The 18,810-nt window shown below is 35.3% G+C and overlaps 1 protein-coding gene across 2 annotated transcripts in view; it reads right to left on the reverse strand.

Moving 5' to 3' along the window:
• The window catches only part of LOC126248178 (filamin-A), a 564,033-nt gene that overhangs the window by 217,443 nt on the left and 327,780 nt on the right, over nt 1-18,810 (reverse strand). For both annotated transcript variants that reach the window (XM_049948949.1, XM_049948948.1), the window contains 3 exons: nt 9,197-9,364; nt 4,814-4,944; nt 1,607-1,742 (listed from right to left, as the gene is read on the reverse strand). In XM_049948949.1, coding sequence (XP_049804906.1) covers nt 1,607-1,742; nt 4,814-4,944; nt 9,197-9,364 — 435 coding nt within the window. The remainder of the gene's footprint in view (nt 1-1,606; nt 1,743-4,813; nt 4,945-9,196; nt 9,365-18,810) is intronic.

Below are 18,810 nucleotides of genomic sequence, written 5' to 3' on the forward strand. Positions count from 1 at the left end.
GATGAAAGTAAATAAATAAATAAATAAAATCAGAACCGCAAATTTTGAGATGTGGTATTTTAGAACTTTTGCTGCAGTTGAAGCAATGTAAAAACAAACATTGCTTTCACACTTTTAAAATGCTCAGAAAAGTGTTAAAATAACGTTTTAAGGTGTATAAATTTCAAAAACACCCCCTGGAAGGCTCCAATACCAGAACTACATTTTCTACAAATCAAGCACTGTCCTTTTGTATATAAAGGCAGTCATGACAAAACTATCCACTGTCACAAAGGTGAAACCAAAGTAATCACCAGTATTCAGATAGCTCCCTCACCGTCACTATTTTCAGTCTTTTAAATTTTCTAACTGTAAGACTGCAGGGTCACTGTTCCTCCAGCATACAGAGAGAGAGATCTTGTATTAACATTTTTCCACTTTTTTTGCTGTTTTGTGTGATTGACAAATATTTAGTTCCCAACTGTCTGGAACCAGCAGACAAAAAGGTTATCTTAATTAAATATTCAATCACTTTGTGATAGAATAAGTTGTGAAAAGCACACAAATCACATTAATTTCCTTAATACTTACTTTCTTACTCTGAACCAGTTTTCATTATTGTGGCTTAACAAAACAAAAACTTGTTTGTAATAAATAAATGCTTGTAAAATATATGAAAGTTGTGGTCTTTTCACCATAAAGAAAAGAGCGAGGGGAAGAAAACAGACCGTTAATGGTGTCTTTACAGTACTTTGGTTAACCTTCTGACTGCCAAAATATGTCACTGTGCTTGCAGTACCTTGAAAAAACAAACAGTAAACCTCTATATTGCGCATTGATGAATGATGTGAAGTAACAACTGTTTAAAAACAGAAATTGCACCCTGAAATGCAGGTTGTGATTAACAAGTTACATCATTCTGACTATTGCTGGTATCATGTTTCTTTAATGACATTATTATCAAAAACCACAGTCCAGTCTGCCCTGAAACTGTAAACAGTTGTTAAACTTTTATGAACTACTGCCATTTAAAAGGCCTCACCTTTATTTACAAATCAACACCTTTAGTCCTACACATTTAAACCCTTCCTATACTTCCACAGAATATATAAATCCAATACTTTGTGAAACAGAAGAAAAGTCCACAGTAAAAACTGCTTTGATATTCACTTATTGTCTATAAGTATTTGTCCATTATGTTTCATCAATAGACAGTAAAGCTACAGACTCCAACCAAAATATGGAACTGCATACCGGAAGACTGCAGGAAGCAGAAGCAGAAAGGTAAAAATTGCTTCTTTCTCTATCTATTCGAACTGTTTATGACATAGACTAAGAATGAAACATCACAATAAGTACCTAAGTGATGAACTTCCTGTTTGTTATGTTAAATCAGGAACAATGCTTTGATTCATCATTAATCATTTAAACATGCCTTGTTACCATTCACTGCCATTACAATTCACTTGAGAAAGTTACTTTGTTAAATCAAAGACATTCAGAAAACCAAGCTCATATTTGTCATTACTTATCCACACTTTGTGAAACTGTTTCACCATCACAGAATGAAATGCATAGGTTATCAGTCTTTATTTTTACCCAAAATTAGACATATAAGTGTACTTACTGTAAAAGTGTAGAAACCATCAGGAACAGGCTGGCCACCAAATTTGACACTGAGTGTATAATCCCCTGCATCTTTTACAGTGTAATAGATGCTAAATGTTCCATCACCATTATCCTCAATGTCTATATCCAAGTCACTGTAACATATTCAGTTTAACTGGTCAGAAGGTATCCCAGAAAGTACATTTTTGTAGATACAAGCCGACATCAAAAATGTCAACATAATAGGATAAAATTGTGAATATACGAGGGTTGGAACTTAAATAGTGACAACTATTTATTCACAACCGATACAAAAAGAGTTCCATGTTTGCACCTGTTACTGTCCTTCAAAGTAGTCACCAGCGTTGTGTAGAACCCATTGCTAGTGATGTGGAAGGCGTAGTATACCATTAGCAGAGCTTGTTCTGTTGATGGTGCAAATGGAGTGGTCTAAAGTTACGGTGATTCTCGTGTACGACTGTGTTGGTGTTATTGTAATGCATTATGTTCCTCCATGGCCGACTGTCAATGCACAGTATTACTGTTCATTTTTGGGACATCACCTGCGACCAGCTTTGCGAAAGAAGTGGCGACCCTTTCTGCACAACCCACCCATCATTTTGCATGACAATGCGCAGGCGCATACAGTGCAAGCTGTGGCTACTCTGTTTGGTCGATGGGACTGGGAAGTACTGTACCATCCACCATACTCCCCGGACTTAAGTCCTTGTGACTTTGATTTGATTCCGAAGATGAAGGAACCACTTTGTGGCATTCGCTTGAGAACTGGTCCAGAGATTCGACATGCAGTAGACTGCTCCATTTGCACCATCAACAGAACAGGCTCTGCTAACGGTGTACTACACCTTCCACATCGCTGGCAACGGATTCTACACAACACTGGTGACTGCTCTGAAGGACAGTGACAGGAGCAAACATGTAACTCTCTTGTATCGGTTGTGAATAAATAGTTGCCACTATTTAAGTTCCAACCCTCGTATATTACATTCAGTCTTACTTTATTAAATAGTATCAGTTAAAAACCTTCAAAAATAATTAACACACTTCACTTGGTCTGTAATCATATGATGCAAACAATAGCACAATCCCATAGCTTGAGATTAATGATATCCATAGTTTATGTTCTCTCTTATGAAGAAAAATTATTTTATCAAAATATCCTTACTACTGTCATTGCACTGGTAGTATATGTGATCTCTCTCATTAAATTGTTTGTAAATGATCAGACTTTTCCTTCCTTTCAGTAGTACGAAAAACATTACACTATTTTCTGAAGATGAAGTCAAGTGGCTCACGTATTTCTAAAATGCGTACAAGATCTCTGTCCGTCAGTGCATTAGAATTGCACTTTACTATTATTACCATTGTTAGATGTAACATATCCACTATGAAGATCAGTACTATTCTATAATTTTACTTGCTAATCAGTTACATTTCTTTCAATGTCAGCATCTTAAAAATCAGGAAGATTCTATGAAAAGCACAAATAACTATTTTCTTTCTCTATTAAATACACTACAATATTACTGTGACAATGAGAGTAAAATGATGGCTTTGTTTAGGTGATTCTTAGTGCAATAGCTAACCACTCCAAGTAAGAAGCTCATATGCTTGCCCAGTGTTTGTTGTGAAGATCCCAGAAAAGTGAATATTTCATTTATTTCTGAAGTAACTGGAGGAAAAGTCCAACAAAACAGTAAAACTGGTACAATCTTATATTAACACATCATATTCCCAGTGAATAATAGCAGTCATTAAGTAACAAAAGGCAACTTAAGCCATGCAGTCCAATTTAGAATGAAACACTACTAAATTTCCCATTCAACAGTACAGTTGTCTCATATTCTACAAACTGGCAACCTTCTTACACTGCATTACTTCAAGCTCACAAGTCAAGATGATTCTCAATGCTGTCTTGCACTGGCTAGTAATTTATCTTGGTGGGAAAATTGTCTGATGAATATTGTACTATATACATCTATATTTCAATCATTTGACAACAGTTTACATAAATGCAGCAAGAAATTTATGTTATGAGTTACTAATGCCATGAAGCACTTTATTGGGTCTTTTGAACATTACTTCAAAACTCAGATCTCTTCAGTGGTAAAAATTGATCACTATGTGATGTAAATGGCCAGTAATATTATTCATTCATGATAGAACACAGGTAGAAATTAAACACATTAACACGCAAAACAATTAGTCAATGTACCTACTGTACAAACAATGTACCTCTGCAGTTTTTTTCACTTTCTCCCGGCACAATTTATGTATGGCAGGAAATATACTGCTTAATGTTCATATTTATTATGTCTGATTAGGTTTTTCTTGTCAGAATCCTAATCTGAATGGAAACAAGCTTTAAAGTTGAAGCATAACTTATGATTACATAATTTGCTTTGTTGCAATTTTCAGTTGGAATGTTTGCTGTGTTCAGTTTTTTTCATATAAAGTACCTGCACTGCTTTGAACACAGCAAAAAATAGCATTTGTCCAATTGTGGTCTCACTTTGTAAAGTGTACAGTTTCTATCATTTTTATTATGAAACAATAATCCACTCAAAACTCTCAAGGAAGTATTTCTAAATATCATGAAATAAGTTTGGGTGTACAAGGCAGGGAGCTAAAGAGAAAAGGAATAAAAACTAAAGTCTTAGAACAGGTGAATATAAAGTTAAGTTATTCTAAAAAGAAAGCACCAGTCAGCAAGGTGGTAGTGGGAGAAAGTATTAATAGCCCCAGCACGGAAGAGCTTGTGAAGGAATGATACAGAAATCTGGATGTGCTATCTTAGTCATGTTCAGCAGTGCCAACTTAGCACGAGACCTGCCTCTGCCTACAGTCAGGCAGTTCCCCACATCTTGCCTCAAACCTTCAACACTTCCCAGATCCATGATTTCCCTCCGAGGAGAAAGGTTAATGTGTACCAAGAATTCCCTATGTGTACAGACAGGCAAATATCATCAGCCAAATACCTCTAGTGCTTAAAAAAAAAAAAAAAAAAAAAAAAAAAAAAAGCAGGGAGCTATTCTCAGAATATAGTGACACGAAAGTTGGAATGGTTTCGTCGCTACATTATGTAAAATATTCTTGTATATATAATGTAACACATAATTTACATTTTAAATAAAGAGTTTCTCCCAGATGGTAACAAGTACACCTATTTCTGTATCATGTAAGAGACATTATTCTATGTACTTACCTTCCAGATGTCGATCGAATACGGCAAGTTACTGCACCATATCCAGCATTTTTAGCATTTACTGTTATGCAGTACTCTTCTCCACTTGTTAGGACTCGCTGAATGCCTTCAGTTATCTTACATTTCTCAGCCTGTACCACAAAAATAAGAATGAAGGCAAATACTGTATGAAATAAACAACTATCAATTTTCTAGAACATACACCACTATCACAATAAACATCATTGAATTTGATGAAGTCAGCAGTATAAAAGCAACTTTAAATCTCTCACCACAATTTAAACTGCATAGTTTTCAACACAATTACTTCTGTAGAAGTACAGTGGTATGATGAATGTTTGTGAATAATTGTCATATTAAGGTCATGTTATTCTCTCATATTAAAAGGTTAGTAATACAAGGTTTTAGGTTTTAAAGGGATACCACATTTAATAAAACCGATTTCAACCTCTCTAATGCTAAAGGGTAAATTGAGCCACCTATGAATAACTAAGTGTGCACAGTACTGTTAAGAGCCAGTTATCTGCATAATCTAAAGTTACATAAATTATATTCAGCAATGAAACAGAGAATGCTATTAGTGACAGCCACTGAGTATTCTCAAAAGAGGAAAAAATGGAAATGTTATTTGACAGAAATCTTTAATGATACAGGGAAACATTTGATTGATTTCAGTATTTTCCCTATTCACTGCAAAATTTAAAACCAGTTGTAGTTGGATTACTCACAGCATAATATAATAAACTGACAATACATTTTGAATGTGAAAAATCACAGAATATACAACAATTCGGGTTATGATTATCAGTAAAAGCTATCCTTTTCTGTTCATATTAAGGAACCAGTATGGCCCCATGTTATTAAAAGTGAGATACCAAACTTATTTCGAGAAGTCAAGATATATCATTATGAAGGAATTAAGAGAGAGAGTGAGTTTGTTTGAGGTAAACACTGCACTGCAGCATTAAAAACATTACCACAGTGATTGTAAGGGGATTAAACTCCTATATACTACACACGTGCAGTCTAGTAGAGGATGGAGAGATTTTATAAGCATCTTTTTATAGTAGTCGCTATCAAGAATTCCATGCACCTTGTAAATGTGTTTTCCGACTTAATCATCAGATAGTGAAATATGTTGTGTGTGTGTGTGTGTGTGTGTGTGTGTGTGTGTGTGTGTGTGTTTTTTTTTTTTTCCATTGAGTTCTGATTATTGTATTGACTCACAACTGGCATTTCATCGCCCAGATTGTGGCCAGATCTGTTTTTTATCATTGTTTCTGTTTATATGTTCGTATATGTTTATATATTGGCCATTTATCATGTTTACCATGAAATTGGCTTCATCAAAATGCAATTTACATATTTGTAAAAGTATAGTTGTTACTAATTTTTATGTTATATATAAAATCTGTGAAGAAGAGGAGAGTGGTGAAGGATGTAGCTGTAAAACAATGAATCCTATGTGCCTCAATTATGTAACATCTGTTGAGTGTGTTCTTGGACTTTCAGTTGCTTTTTAATCTGAACAAAGTATCTGGTTTTGCCTACTTTTGCGTTACTTTTATACCATACCCACACTAGCTGGAGTATCACACTAACAGTTGTTCATCTAGAGTCACAGTTGAGACCAGATCTGATTCACCTCCCTTTGGTGCAAAGCTCAAGTCCTACACATTCTACCACACAATCTGGCCTATAATAGTAGTGTGAATTACACATTGAAGATACATAGGGTATCTTAAACTTTCTACAGTATTCAGCCCTGTCAATAACTCTCAAAGGAAAAGAAAGACAGTCAGTAGATGTCTGCACAGGTGTGGATATATTCTGCAGTAAGAGCTACTTCATGGAGCCCATGTTGATGTGAATATCTAGGGGTCTATTTATGGACATCTATAATAATAATTACTTTGTCACTGAAATTAAAGCAGAGTGTCAGCTTTATCATTTTCGTCTACTAAGGTTATACACAATCTACATTAATAATTATTTTTCTTTTTAATCACTACTATTACCCATTTGGGATGGAGTCACCCTATATTGGCTTCAATGCACAGTGTCCTGAGAAAGGAAGATGTGCTGTGGACATCTGTAAGGACTAAAGATGAAGACACACCCTTCTTCCTAGTTTTGCACACATTTACACATGCCTCCTGCTTCTGTCATACCAGCATCTAAATTATGACCTTGCTATTCCCATTTCACGTACAATGAAAAAAAATCACTTGTGCACTTACCAAAAGCCGATACAAAGCTAGCCAACAGCTCTACTATGATACTCTATCCACTGAAATCCTCACTTTACAGTCTGGCTCCTGTTTACATTAATGTTTGGTATAAAATCAGGAACTGTATTAATGTTCCTTTTAAATATATTTGCAGGTACTGAATTCATAACTTATTACACCAGGCGAGGTAATGTTTATTTGACAAATTACCTATATGGCCGACTTTAAACAGCATATAATGTGTGATGACAACTTTTAAAATGACTATTTGATTTCCCAATATTGTGGAAATATCATGAAGAAAATTACACATATTCAGTTTTATTAGTTATGACAGCAAGTTGCAACTTATGGAATATATCAAATATACGACAGCCTAGTTTGTATAAAAATTTGATTACACTCAGCCTCTTCTTCTAAGTCAATGGAATGTAAATTATGAGGTCTGACTTCACTTCACAAAAATATAAGCCAGTGCAATCCTGGCATCAGAGTTTGAGTGTACCAAAACGGTTTAGAAAATTTTATTTTTGTGGATATGGACATGAATGTGGGTAACAGACATGTACATGCAGATCAGGCAGTTTGTATGCAATGTGGATCCCCATTTGTTATTCTAACAAATTTAAGTAGATCTGTTACTCAAAGCAGCTTTCTCCACTACATGCTTCAAGTTTATCTATCCCAATAATCACTGAAATAAAACAATTATTTTCATACTGTGAACCTACAGACTTATTACCTCACAATATAATATAGGAACTTTCCGTACATGAATTCAAACACTTAGATGATCTATGGAAGGGTGGGTTAAAGGAATACAATTTTTGTTTACTTTTTATCCTCTTTGACTTTGAGTTTCGTGCCTGAGTCTGTGGCCAATATGTCACAACTAGAAACAGAACTCTGAACTCAAACTTAACCAAAGACACACAGACTGTGCAAACATTTTACTTTAAATCTGTGTAAACTCTGCTACGTCAAAGTGAAGTATAAATTTGTGCAAGATGCGTCAAATGCAAAGTGTTCCCAAGTGCACACAGATTAAAATCACAATTTAACCATGACAAAAATTAGCTCAAAAACCAAATAAGAAAAAATAAGGGAATTGCAAACTAGTCAGATTAAGGTGGAATGTTGTATACTTTAAATTTTCAGAAATTCCTACACGCAAGAAAAAACTCCTTACAGTAGAGAGAGAGAGAGAGAGAGAGAGAGAGAAATTATCACATAACACAATATAGTAGGAAAGTATGACATAACTGTAAGAGACATCTTTACAGTGCTTTTAACATTACTGGTGATTATTAAAAAGGAGCCTACATACAAAATTCTGAGGTGGGAGAAACTAAAAAGTTAAAGACAGATTGGTTGGCTAAAGGTTTTACGTACACGATACTGATGGTGGAACAGTATTATCAACAAAAAAAAGTCTATCACAAATAATACGTATGAACCAGGCTATACTACTGCAGTGCTGCTTAAGCTACAAGTGTGAAGTAATTAGGAGATGGTTATAGACAAAAATTTAACTGTCAGAAAATATTCTGCCCATATAATTTTATAACGGAAACACCATTCTTGTTAAAAGTAGTATGGATGTGTGAGAACCTTCCATTAGAGTAGTTTAGGCCATGTAAAATGAGCCTTCCTCAGAAAATTTCACAATAACCTTGTACTACAAGAGATGCTTTACAAACTGTATGTCTACAATTCAATGGTATGCAGAATCTGACGAACAAGGAAGTCATGACAGAGAAATCGACACACATATAACAATTGAATTAGAAGATTTTTTGATGTGTATATAAAGTTAAAATTATGAAAGAAGACTGGAATTCACTTCGTATCATTATCTGCCACATAAATCATTGTATGTAATGTACTGGTGTTTAAGGGGGGTGTTATAACAGTCTTAACTGATATTACCTGTTCGATGTTAATGTGGTACATCCGTTTTGTACATTCAAAACAGATTCTCATTTCAAACATGAGTTGCTCATCTGGAACTATGTTTACATGTTTTATTCATGGTGTTCTGTTATTATAGACTTTACAGAGTTCTAAATATTCTGCGCAAAACTTTTGAGATTTTTTGTTCTTTTATGAAAACATGGAGCTGACAATAACCTTATCATATGATACTACTTACACTTCCAGTTGCATATGCTTGAACTTGGAATGGTGAATGTGGAACCTCCTTGCCATCGTATTTCACAGTCACCTTGTACCTGCCACAGTCATCTGGTACGTAAACAGCTTTGAATGTACCATCATCATTCTCAGTTACTTTAACTTTTCTTGGATAACCATCAGGACCCTGTAACCGAATCAGTTTGTTTGTCCTCAGACTAAATGCAGTACTCCACAAAATTAAGGAAATATATTACATTTAATGTAGTGAATAATACTCAGATGGAAATATATTACATTTAATGCAGTGAATAATACTCAGATGGGATATATTACAAAATATTTTGTACACCAATACATGATACACATTAATTAAAAAATGTTGCTTCTTCACATCATTGAAGTATAATATCAGGCAGGATAAATTTCTCTGTGCGAAGAAGCATTTATCTACCCATTTCTCTTGCTCCAATAGTTCAGTGACTGGATGTATTTTTAATAAAAGAGCCTCACAATGAGTTTTACATTTGATACTCATATTTTTAACATGACTAATTTTTTATCGGGGCCAGTTACATCATACTGCACAAACTGTACAATTGATATTGGACAAGTCAAACAAAAGTTGAAGTAGTACATAGTCTTCGCAAATAGTAGCAAATTAAAACTGGGTACATTTTCTTACAATTTAATTTTTAACTAACTTTTTTTATTACATATTCAGAAATTTTTTCACAGAATAGAAACAGTGATTTATTATAAATGCCTGTAGTTCAATTTTGAATTTTGGATGCGTAGCAATTTTTATTTCCTCTTCTTGTGTAGTATTACATCAATGTTAATTATGCTCCATCGATACATTGTAGTTCTCATGGAATCCGTATTAAAAGCAATATACAAGAACTGAATTTATATTAAAACTCTCCCTTTAAAAATAATAAGGAAACTGCATGGACTAAAGTGACAAATATTAAGTATCTTAAAATAATATGTCATGTCTAGGTGGTTGATCAGTGAAATGTTATATTCTACCCTTCGTTTTACTTTATTTTCTGTTTTAAATACTTAGAATGTAACCAGTTATTTGATCACATTCATTTACAGTTTTCAGTGACCTTTCAAATTATTACTTTATTATGATACTTTCTGAAAGAAATAAAATTTTCCCCAGAACATTCAAGTTTCGTATCTTTGTGCCCGAAACAACTTTTAAGTAATACTCCACTTTCCTTCAATATGCCACAGTCATTGCATAGCAGAAATTCTTTGAAATGTAATGTGAGACATTATACAGCACTGTTTGAGCATACCAAACTACTCACTAAAACACATACTAATATATGTAGTTAATTTGAAAATCTAGCAATTCAGATTTCCGAGGGAGATATGACAATGGAAAACTATAAAAAGAAACCTACAAGATATTGTGAGAAATTAATGAATATTATGAACTGGGAAACCTTTAGCTTCAAAAACAATTTCATTTCACTTTGTGTGTACATTTGCACATAGATCAAAACAAAAAAGTAACAGTATTAATGGAAGTGTAACTAATCACTCATCTGATTTGAAGGAGGAGCAGTACCTCGGGCAGCAGTACCTCCCCAGTGATTTCTCGACAATGAAAGGCAGCACAATGGTAAATGGGCATAAGTCCTGACCAGAACAGGCTGTGTTGAACCACTGACACAGAAAGATTTGTGTCCATTGTATTGTTCAATGTTGAGCCAACACTGTGGACGAAGCTCTACCATCTCTTATGCTCATGTGGACAACTTGACAGTCATCACATGCAGTCATCTCATTGTGTGGTGTAGTTTCCATTCATCACTAAAACAAGTCTTTCCTACCCACTATTTCCCCCAAACACATCATTGTTCTAGCATTGTGTCTCATACAAGCTAAAAAGTGACAATGTGAGAAACTCATTTCTCAGGGACCACTCCTGTTCCCCCATTTGAAAATCTTCAGAAGCTTATAATAAGCCGTTTGAAACCAACAAATCATGTTGACACTTTCTTTCTGCTTTTTTTTTATCTCTCTTCATTGGTGTAACAATGAACTTTTCAGCCAGGGAAGAGGGGCACTACTGGATCTTCTTATATACCAAATTCATGTTCTCTCTGTCCTTCAAGTTTGGATTTTTGTATGATTCTTTTTGGGTTTTTCAAATTATCACAAACATTTCTCTATTATCAGTCTACTGATTTTGCAGTTATTGCAGAGTGGCTGATATTTGCCACTAACACCAGTCAGTCTCTCACTGAAGAAACTTTATTCACTAAAAGTGGTTCACACTTTGTCAACCATAAGAGAGCACCATCATACTATCGACAAATATTTTCAGTTGTAATTGTAATCTTGACTGAGAATTTTGCAAGCTAATATTGTCCTTTTAGAATTATAAGAGTTCTTAAACTGGTCTACTGACATGACAGTATTTCACACAAAAAAGTGTGTCCTCCAATTGATGTATAAGAATAATTAAATCCAAATTCTCACAAGGTACATCACCAGAGGAAGAAATAGCCACTGTAAGATAGTTTAAAATCATTTAGGAAAAAGTAAAATGCAACTTAAGAGAGAAAAAAAATTCATAAAACAAAAAGCAGTTTTAGTGCAAAATACTAAAATGTTACAGCATCTAGTCTAGGTGCTAGAAAATATGTGAACATCTTAGAGAAAGACAAAATATGAAATTACTTGGAAGTAAGGTAGATATATATTGGTTCAAGATTTCAATAAATTAAAATAATGAAACACACTGAATTGAGTGCTGTGACTTCACCAGTATAGTACAAGTAGAACCTGTTGCAGAAAATGAAGTGAAAAACATGATAACATTGCTGAAGACTCCACAGTGTACCTTTGTGGGAGAATGGGAATGTATTTTGTTTAAGTATAGAAAACAGTGGGAAATGCTGCACAAAATGTGTAAGTTTATAACCAAAAAATAGTTGATATGAACTTTCATAGGGGGAAATATCTGGCAAATTATGAGGCTGCATTTGATTTATGCACTTGCATTTGCACACATTTACTTAGAAGTTTACAGCATGTACTCTTAATGTTTTCTTGAAAAATATGTGAGGGTTGTTTCTGTATGATAAAATGTGTATGCAGTCTTCTATATTAACCACCTAGCAAGAATTCAGATATGTGACTAGCTTTGTAAGTTTGTTGTTGGTTCTACTGTTTTAATAACACAAGCTGTTACAAATAATGAATATGACACTTTAAAAATAATGTTAAGTGCCAGGTTCCTAGCATAAAGCTTTCACAGCTACTGCATACAGAGTTATAACGTACTGCTCAAGTGGAAATTTTATACTACTCACTGTAAGTTGCAAACAACTTCAGTGGAATGAACACACAGGCAGAATGCCAACTGTCTGCTGCCACACTCACTAAATTGACATACAAAACAGTTTGTGGAGACTTTCACATCGTTCATTTATTTAAGTGTGTCAGAGCCTATTTTGGACAGATGCCATGGAGTTTCTCTCTCGGTTCCTATCACAGATGAATTATCAGAATGTCAATACTTTTCTACCACAAACTGGATTTTACTTAGCTGGATTTTCATTTTGATGACTGTCCCTTACAGTGATATTTAAACAGAGAATTTAGAATCACATTTCTTGTGCTACATGAGCACTATGTGCATAATTTTAACTTATTTTATTTTTATCAGACTACATACTGAATAATATCACCAAGATGATAATCTTTTTCAGAACTGCTTACTTGTGATATTTCCTCAAAAATAACAGCAAGATTTATAAGGAGCATCACACCAACTTCAATAAAGCTTGAGACAACTTAATGTCAAACCACACTGCTCATTTTTTCATGTGGTGACGATTTGTCTTACCAAAAATTAATTCTGTGTGTTCCATTCATTTGGAGTATCTTCTGGGAGACGCAATGATCCAAATATTTAAGTGATATCCAAAGTGTATTAACACTTTGATAGAAAGTTCTGGTACAGTGTAAATATTTTGGGTGTAAAGCTAACAACTGAATAGTAGAGGCACTGACTAAGCGTGAATGACATTAGATATCTGGTGTAGGATAGAGGCAAGTGTCACACTGGAGCTACAGGATATCACGGTCAGGAGGATTACAGGAATGAAGGATGTGTTGCAAGAAAAATTCCCATCTACACAGTTTTGAAAAGCTGGAGTTTGGCAGCGAGGGTCCATATGCCACAGGTTGTGACGGCAACTGAAATCTAGCCTTTTCTGCTCAAGATGCCGAAGGTCTCACTAAGGGCTTTGCAGACAGGCACTGTCCTGAACATAATCCACAGACAGATTTTCCATGACCTATCCTCGCACACACACACACACACACACACACACACACACACACACACACACACACACACCTATTGCTCTGGCCCCACTCCTAAGAACCAGCTGCAAAGTAGCACTCCCTTCTTCACAAAGTATTATCCTGAAACGGAATAACTTAATTATATCCTTTGCCAAGGCTTCAACTATTTATCATTGCATCCAGAAATGAATTTCCTACCCACAAATGTTCCCACCCCTCTTATCGTATTCCACCTCCCTCCCCAACCACAAAGTATCCTCTTCCATCCTCAACCACACCCACACCTAACCTCTTGCCACATGGGTCATAGCCCTATAAAACACACAGGTGCAAGACCTCTGCCCGATACATCCACCCACCACATCCTACTCCACTTATGTCACAGACTGCTGTCCCATGGGAGTCATATCATATACCATCTCCTCTGCAATTTCTGCGCAGTATTCTATGTATGCATGACTGCCTATATGAATGGCCACTGCCAAACTGTGGCCACGAGCAAAGTGACTACCAAATGGCAAAATAATGCCACTGAGCACAACTTTATTGATTTCAATGGCTGCTTTACAGCCTGTGCAATCTGGATCCTTCCCTCCAACAGTGGCTGCTCTGAACTACATGGATGGGAGTTTTCCTTGCAACACATCCTTCATTCCTGCCATCCTCTCTGCCTCAATCTCCACTAGCCCCCTGGCCCAAACCCACCTCCACCGTGCCCTAGGACCATAACAAATTTCACTCATACTGCCCCCAGCCTTTCCTTTTTCTTGTTCTGTCTCCCTTCCCAATCCACTCCTCCATGTTATTGTCATCATATGCTCCATGAACTCACTGGAGCTAGTGCCTGTGTCCCATTCCTATTATGTACACCTGCTGCCTCCTTCCCAGTCATCTGTCACTTCTCCAACCCACTCCCACAATCTGTCTCCTTTCCTTCTTGCCTATTCCACCAGATAGATGTCTTCTTTACTAACATTAACTTTTCAGCTACAACTTCTTTTTCCATTTGATGTGTCATTTAAGATATTTAGCTATCTCAAGATAAAACAAATATCCTGTACATTGTCACTGAAGTGGGCATAGATTACATCAGAGTTAAGTATTCAATATTAAAGTGTTTTACTAAAGTTAGTTAATATTTTATGTGTGTTTTAGCACTCTCTCGGCGTCCTCTTGAAGTATATGCAGGCTTTCTAAGACACACAACAAATGGTGATGAGAGAAATAGTTTCATGCGGTTTTTTTCATGCTATCCATTGTCTGCCATGCAAAAATAGGCGACAATGCTGCTCCCACATTTGTTCCAGTTTTCAGAGACTTCCCTCACCTACCTAAGCGGAGGGAGTTCTTAGTGTTCAGCTAGTCTCAGTGGCCACAATATTGTTATGTTCTTCTATACAGTATTAAGTGTTTCACAATATCTGAGCCCCCATTAGCACTGTCTCTAAATGAAGCTGTTCAGTTTCAGGCACAGCAGACTGAACAACTGCTGCTCAGTGTACAACAGACGACATAGTCACAGTCTCAACAAGCAGCACCACAGGCAGTAGCTGCACCCTAGTTTCACCAGTTTAATATCAAAGAAGAGGACTGGAATGGATTAGATTAGATTCAGTTTTCCTTCCAAAGACCCAAAAATGAGATGATTCTGATGGCTGTCAAACACGTCAAAAAGTATAACATAAAAAACCTAAAACATCTTAACATAATACTCACTAACCTGATATTTTGTCAGGAGACTGTCAAATAGGTGAGTACATTACAGTAAACTGGAACTGCTAATATTTATAGAATTAATACACTGTCAAAATGGAACACAGTTATACAGTTTTAATAAATGTATCATACAAACAACACCTAATCTTGACTTGTGACCAAGTGCTGTCAAAACTGATATGTACCAGACATGTTTATTTAAGCTGATCAAACAGTCCCTGTTAAAATCTTCATCTATGGAGTAGGAATCACCTATCAGAAAGTCTTTCAATCTCTGTTTAAACTGTGCTTTATCTGAAACCAAGTTTTTAATGGTTGCTGGCAATTTATTCAAAATGTGTGTTCCTGAATATTGGACCCCTTTTTGGACTGAGGTAAGTGATTTTAGATCTTTATGCAGTTTGTTCTTTTTCGTAATATTGATACTAAGCATTGAGCTATTGGTTGGAACTACAGATATATTACTTTTAACAAATTTCATAAAGGAACAAAAATACTGAGAAGCAACAGTTAGAATACAAAGTTCCCTGAATAGGTTTCTTCATGGTGTTCTCGAATTTACACCACAAATGAGTCTTATTACATGCTTTTGCATGCTAAACACTTTTGCTCAGTTTGGTAGGTTTTCCCAGAATATGATCCTGTATGGCATAATAGAAAGAAAGTAATAAAGTATGAAAGTTTTTTATATTTATACCTCCTACATCTGACATCATTCTCACTGCAAATACAGACTTGTTCATGTGCTTCAGCAATTCTGTGGTATGCCCTTCCCAACTGAATCTATTATCGAGTTGTAATCCCAGAAATTTAACACTGTCAATATCTTTGAACTTCATATCTTCATATATTATACACATGCTGGAAGGAAATCTCTTCTGCACAGTATTCTAAACTAACAACAGTGAATCAGCTTTAAACCATTTATTGACGCCAGTGAAAATTTCATTAGCTGCAATTTCTAAATCTGTACTTGACTTGCTACTTATTCCATTGTTTTTATCATCTGCAAACAAAACAAACTTAGCATCTGGCAATGTAACAGATGAGAGGTCATTAGTGTACACAGGTGCCACTGTCAGAGTTGGTATTTATCATCTGTATATAAAATTATTTCCTGATTCTTTTCCAGACCATGTTAATTTTGAAAACTAGTTCAAAAACTCTGAGAGCCTTACAAGACACAGACTCATGCTGCCATGACAAGATTTAAATTTTTTCTTCTTCAGAAGCAGCCTGAATAGTCATTAAAACAGTGGATTGCTGGAAGTGTTACATAAAATGCCAAAGTTACACATGTTGTGCGTTAACGAAGGACTAGATTCTGTAGCTGCAAGTTTTTCCTTTCCTGAGGACATGAAAACTACAAATGATTCACAGTGCAGTGGTGGAAAGGTAAAGGTTAGTGAATCAAATTGATAACCAACATATGAACAAGTCCACTGCAAGTGAACCACGGTTATGCCTAGCGGAAGTTTCATCAGACTTCACAGTTGAAATAAATACCTTCAGTGAAAAAAAAATTGAGATTACACAGTATGAAATGGAATTACTCAGAATAGAAATTGTGATTTTGTAAAGTCAGAGTGAGCATATCCTGAAAAACAAAGATTTATTTCCAAGGATTTATTTGAAATGAAATCGCTGATTGGAGACATCGTGCAACATGATTACTTTATTTACTCTCCAGTCAGGGATTACTTTACAGTGCACCATATAAACTTTTTGGTGGTTCATCCCAGTTCAGTACAAGTGGCTCTAATGATTGGAAATCATGTTAATTATAAAGTAACTAAATATGAAAATTCCAGTAAACATCGTGATTGGATTGTAAGCTTCAAAGATAGGGGAAATACTCTATGCAGAGTTGAAAAACAATTTATTACTCAGTTACAAGAAGAAGTAAAGTATTGGTGAAATGTACTACAGAGAGTAGTAGCTATAGCGAAAAAACTTTCTTGAAGGTTATTGCCATTTTGGGAGATAAATAACAGTTTGGTTCCTTAAGGAATGGTAATTTCATGATATGTTCAAAGCTGATAGCTGAATTTAATCCATTCTTAGCAGGTCATATAGCTAAATAAAGAAACCCAGGTAAAGGAAGCAGCTCTTATTTATCATTTAGCACTTATGGTGAAATTATAAATATTATGGTGAAGAGTACCACAGAAGAGATCATAAAGGCGATATTTGATGCACAGTATTTCTCTATTGTTGTCAGTTTCACCCCTGATGTTTCACTCTGTTAGCAGTTTAGTTACATTGTACAACATATGAATGGTCTAACTCAAGAGCAGTTTGTAGAGTTTATGAGAAATGCTGGGCATACCAGGAAAGAATTGACAGATACGGTATTTAAGTTCCTCAAATCCCATGGATTAGATGTAAGCAACTGCCATCATCAAAGTTATGATAATGCTGCAAATATGGTGGGAATCTACTCTGGCCTACAAGCCCAAATCAAGTCCTTCAATTTTTTGGCATTTTTCATTCCTTGCTCCACTCATTCCCTGAATCCTGAAGGATCAAGTGCAATCACATGCTGTAAAATGGCTACTACATTTTTTGTACATATGAACAATTTACTAATTTTTGCATATACAGAATGCTGGAAAATTCTACACTCACTTTTTGAAGATTGAAACTTGAGTTTAATGTTTCTCTGCATCGCAAGATGGTCCGCATGATAAAATGCCTGCAAAGGCATAACTGGTAATTGGAATGCACCCCATAAAGTTTTTAAGTGCATTTATGAAGAGAAAAGTGAGAAAGCTATGATTAAATCAAAAGGAACACGAATATTGCAAAAGCTTAACTCTAAAGGTATTGCTTTCATGTCTTTAATGTGGGGGAGTATTTTGGAATGTTTCAATGCAGTGAGTACAACACTAAAGTCAGAAGGAGCTGACATACCTGCAGTAGTGAAATTATGTTCTTCCGTCCTAACTTTCATAGATGATATGACAAAGTCTTTTGAAATGCAGAGAAAAAGGGGGGGGGACTGGAGATTACACAACAACTTGCATAAATCAATGAAACTAAAGAAATTAAAGAAGTTCTTTGATGGTTCAGACAGTCAGAAAATGAAACTGTGGTTTGCAAATTGATGGTGACATGCTGAAGACTAATAATTTAATTATACTGGTCAGACTGCCCACAAAAGCTCAATAAGCATCTTTATGTCTACAAAGGGTATTATGAAATGTTCTCATTCTTATCTAGTTTGAAAAAAATGCCCACTGATATAGTCTTTAATGCTGCACAACAGCTTCTGTTGCCTGTCTTAAATAAAATACAAAGAAAGGCCCGCTCTTCTCTCTCTCTCTCTCTCTCTCTCTCTCTCTCTCTCTCTCTCTCTCTCTCTCTCTCTCTATTTCTTCCTTAAATAACACATACCTATTGTAAATAACTTGTTTACAATTTTTCTGCTAAATGTTTTTTTACAATTGCCCAGGTTTATTGTTGGGGCTTCAAAAAAAAAAAATTATTGGACCCATGGGCATAAAATCACCTAAATACAGGACTGGCTGTTCCCCATGTTATATGTGAGCAGGTTGCTCAGGATCAACCCGTTTCTGC

This window comes from Schistocerca nitens, chromosome 3 (genome assembly GCF_023898315.1).
Source record: "Schistocerca nitens isolate TAMUIC-IGC-003100 chromosome 3, iqSchNite1.1, whole genome shotgun sequence".
In the NCBI taxonomy this organism is placed as follows: domain Eukaryota; kingdom Metazoa; phylum Arthropoda; class Insecta; order Orthoptera; family Acrididae; genus Schistocerca; species Schistocerca nitens.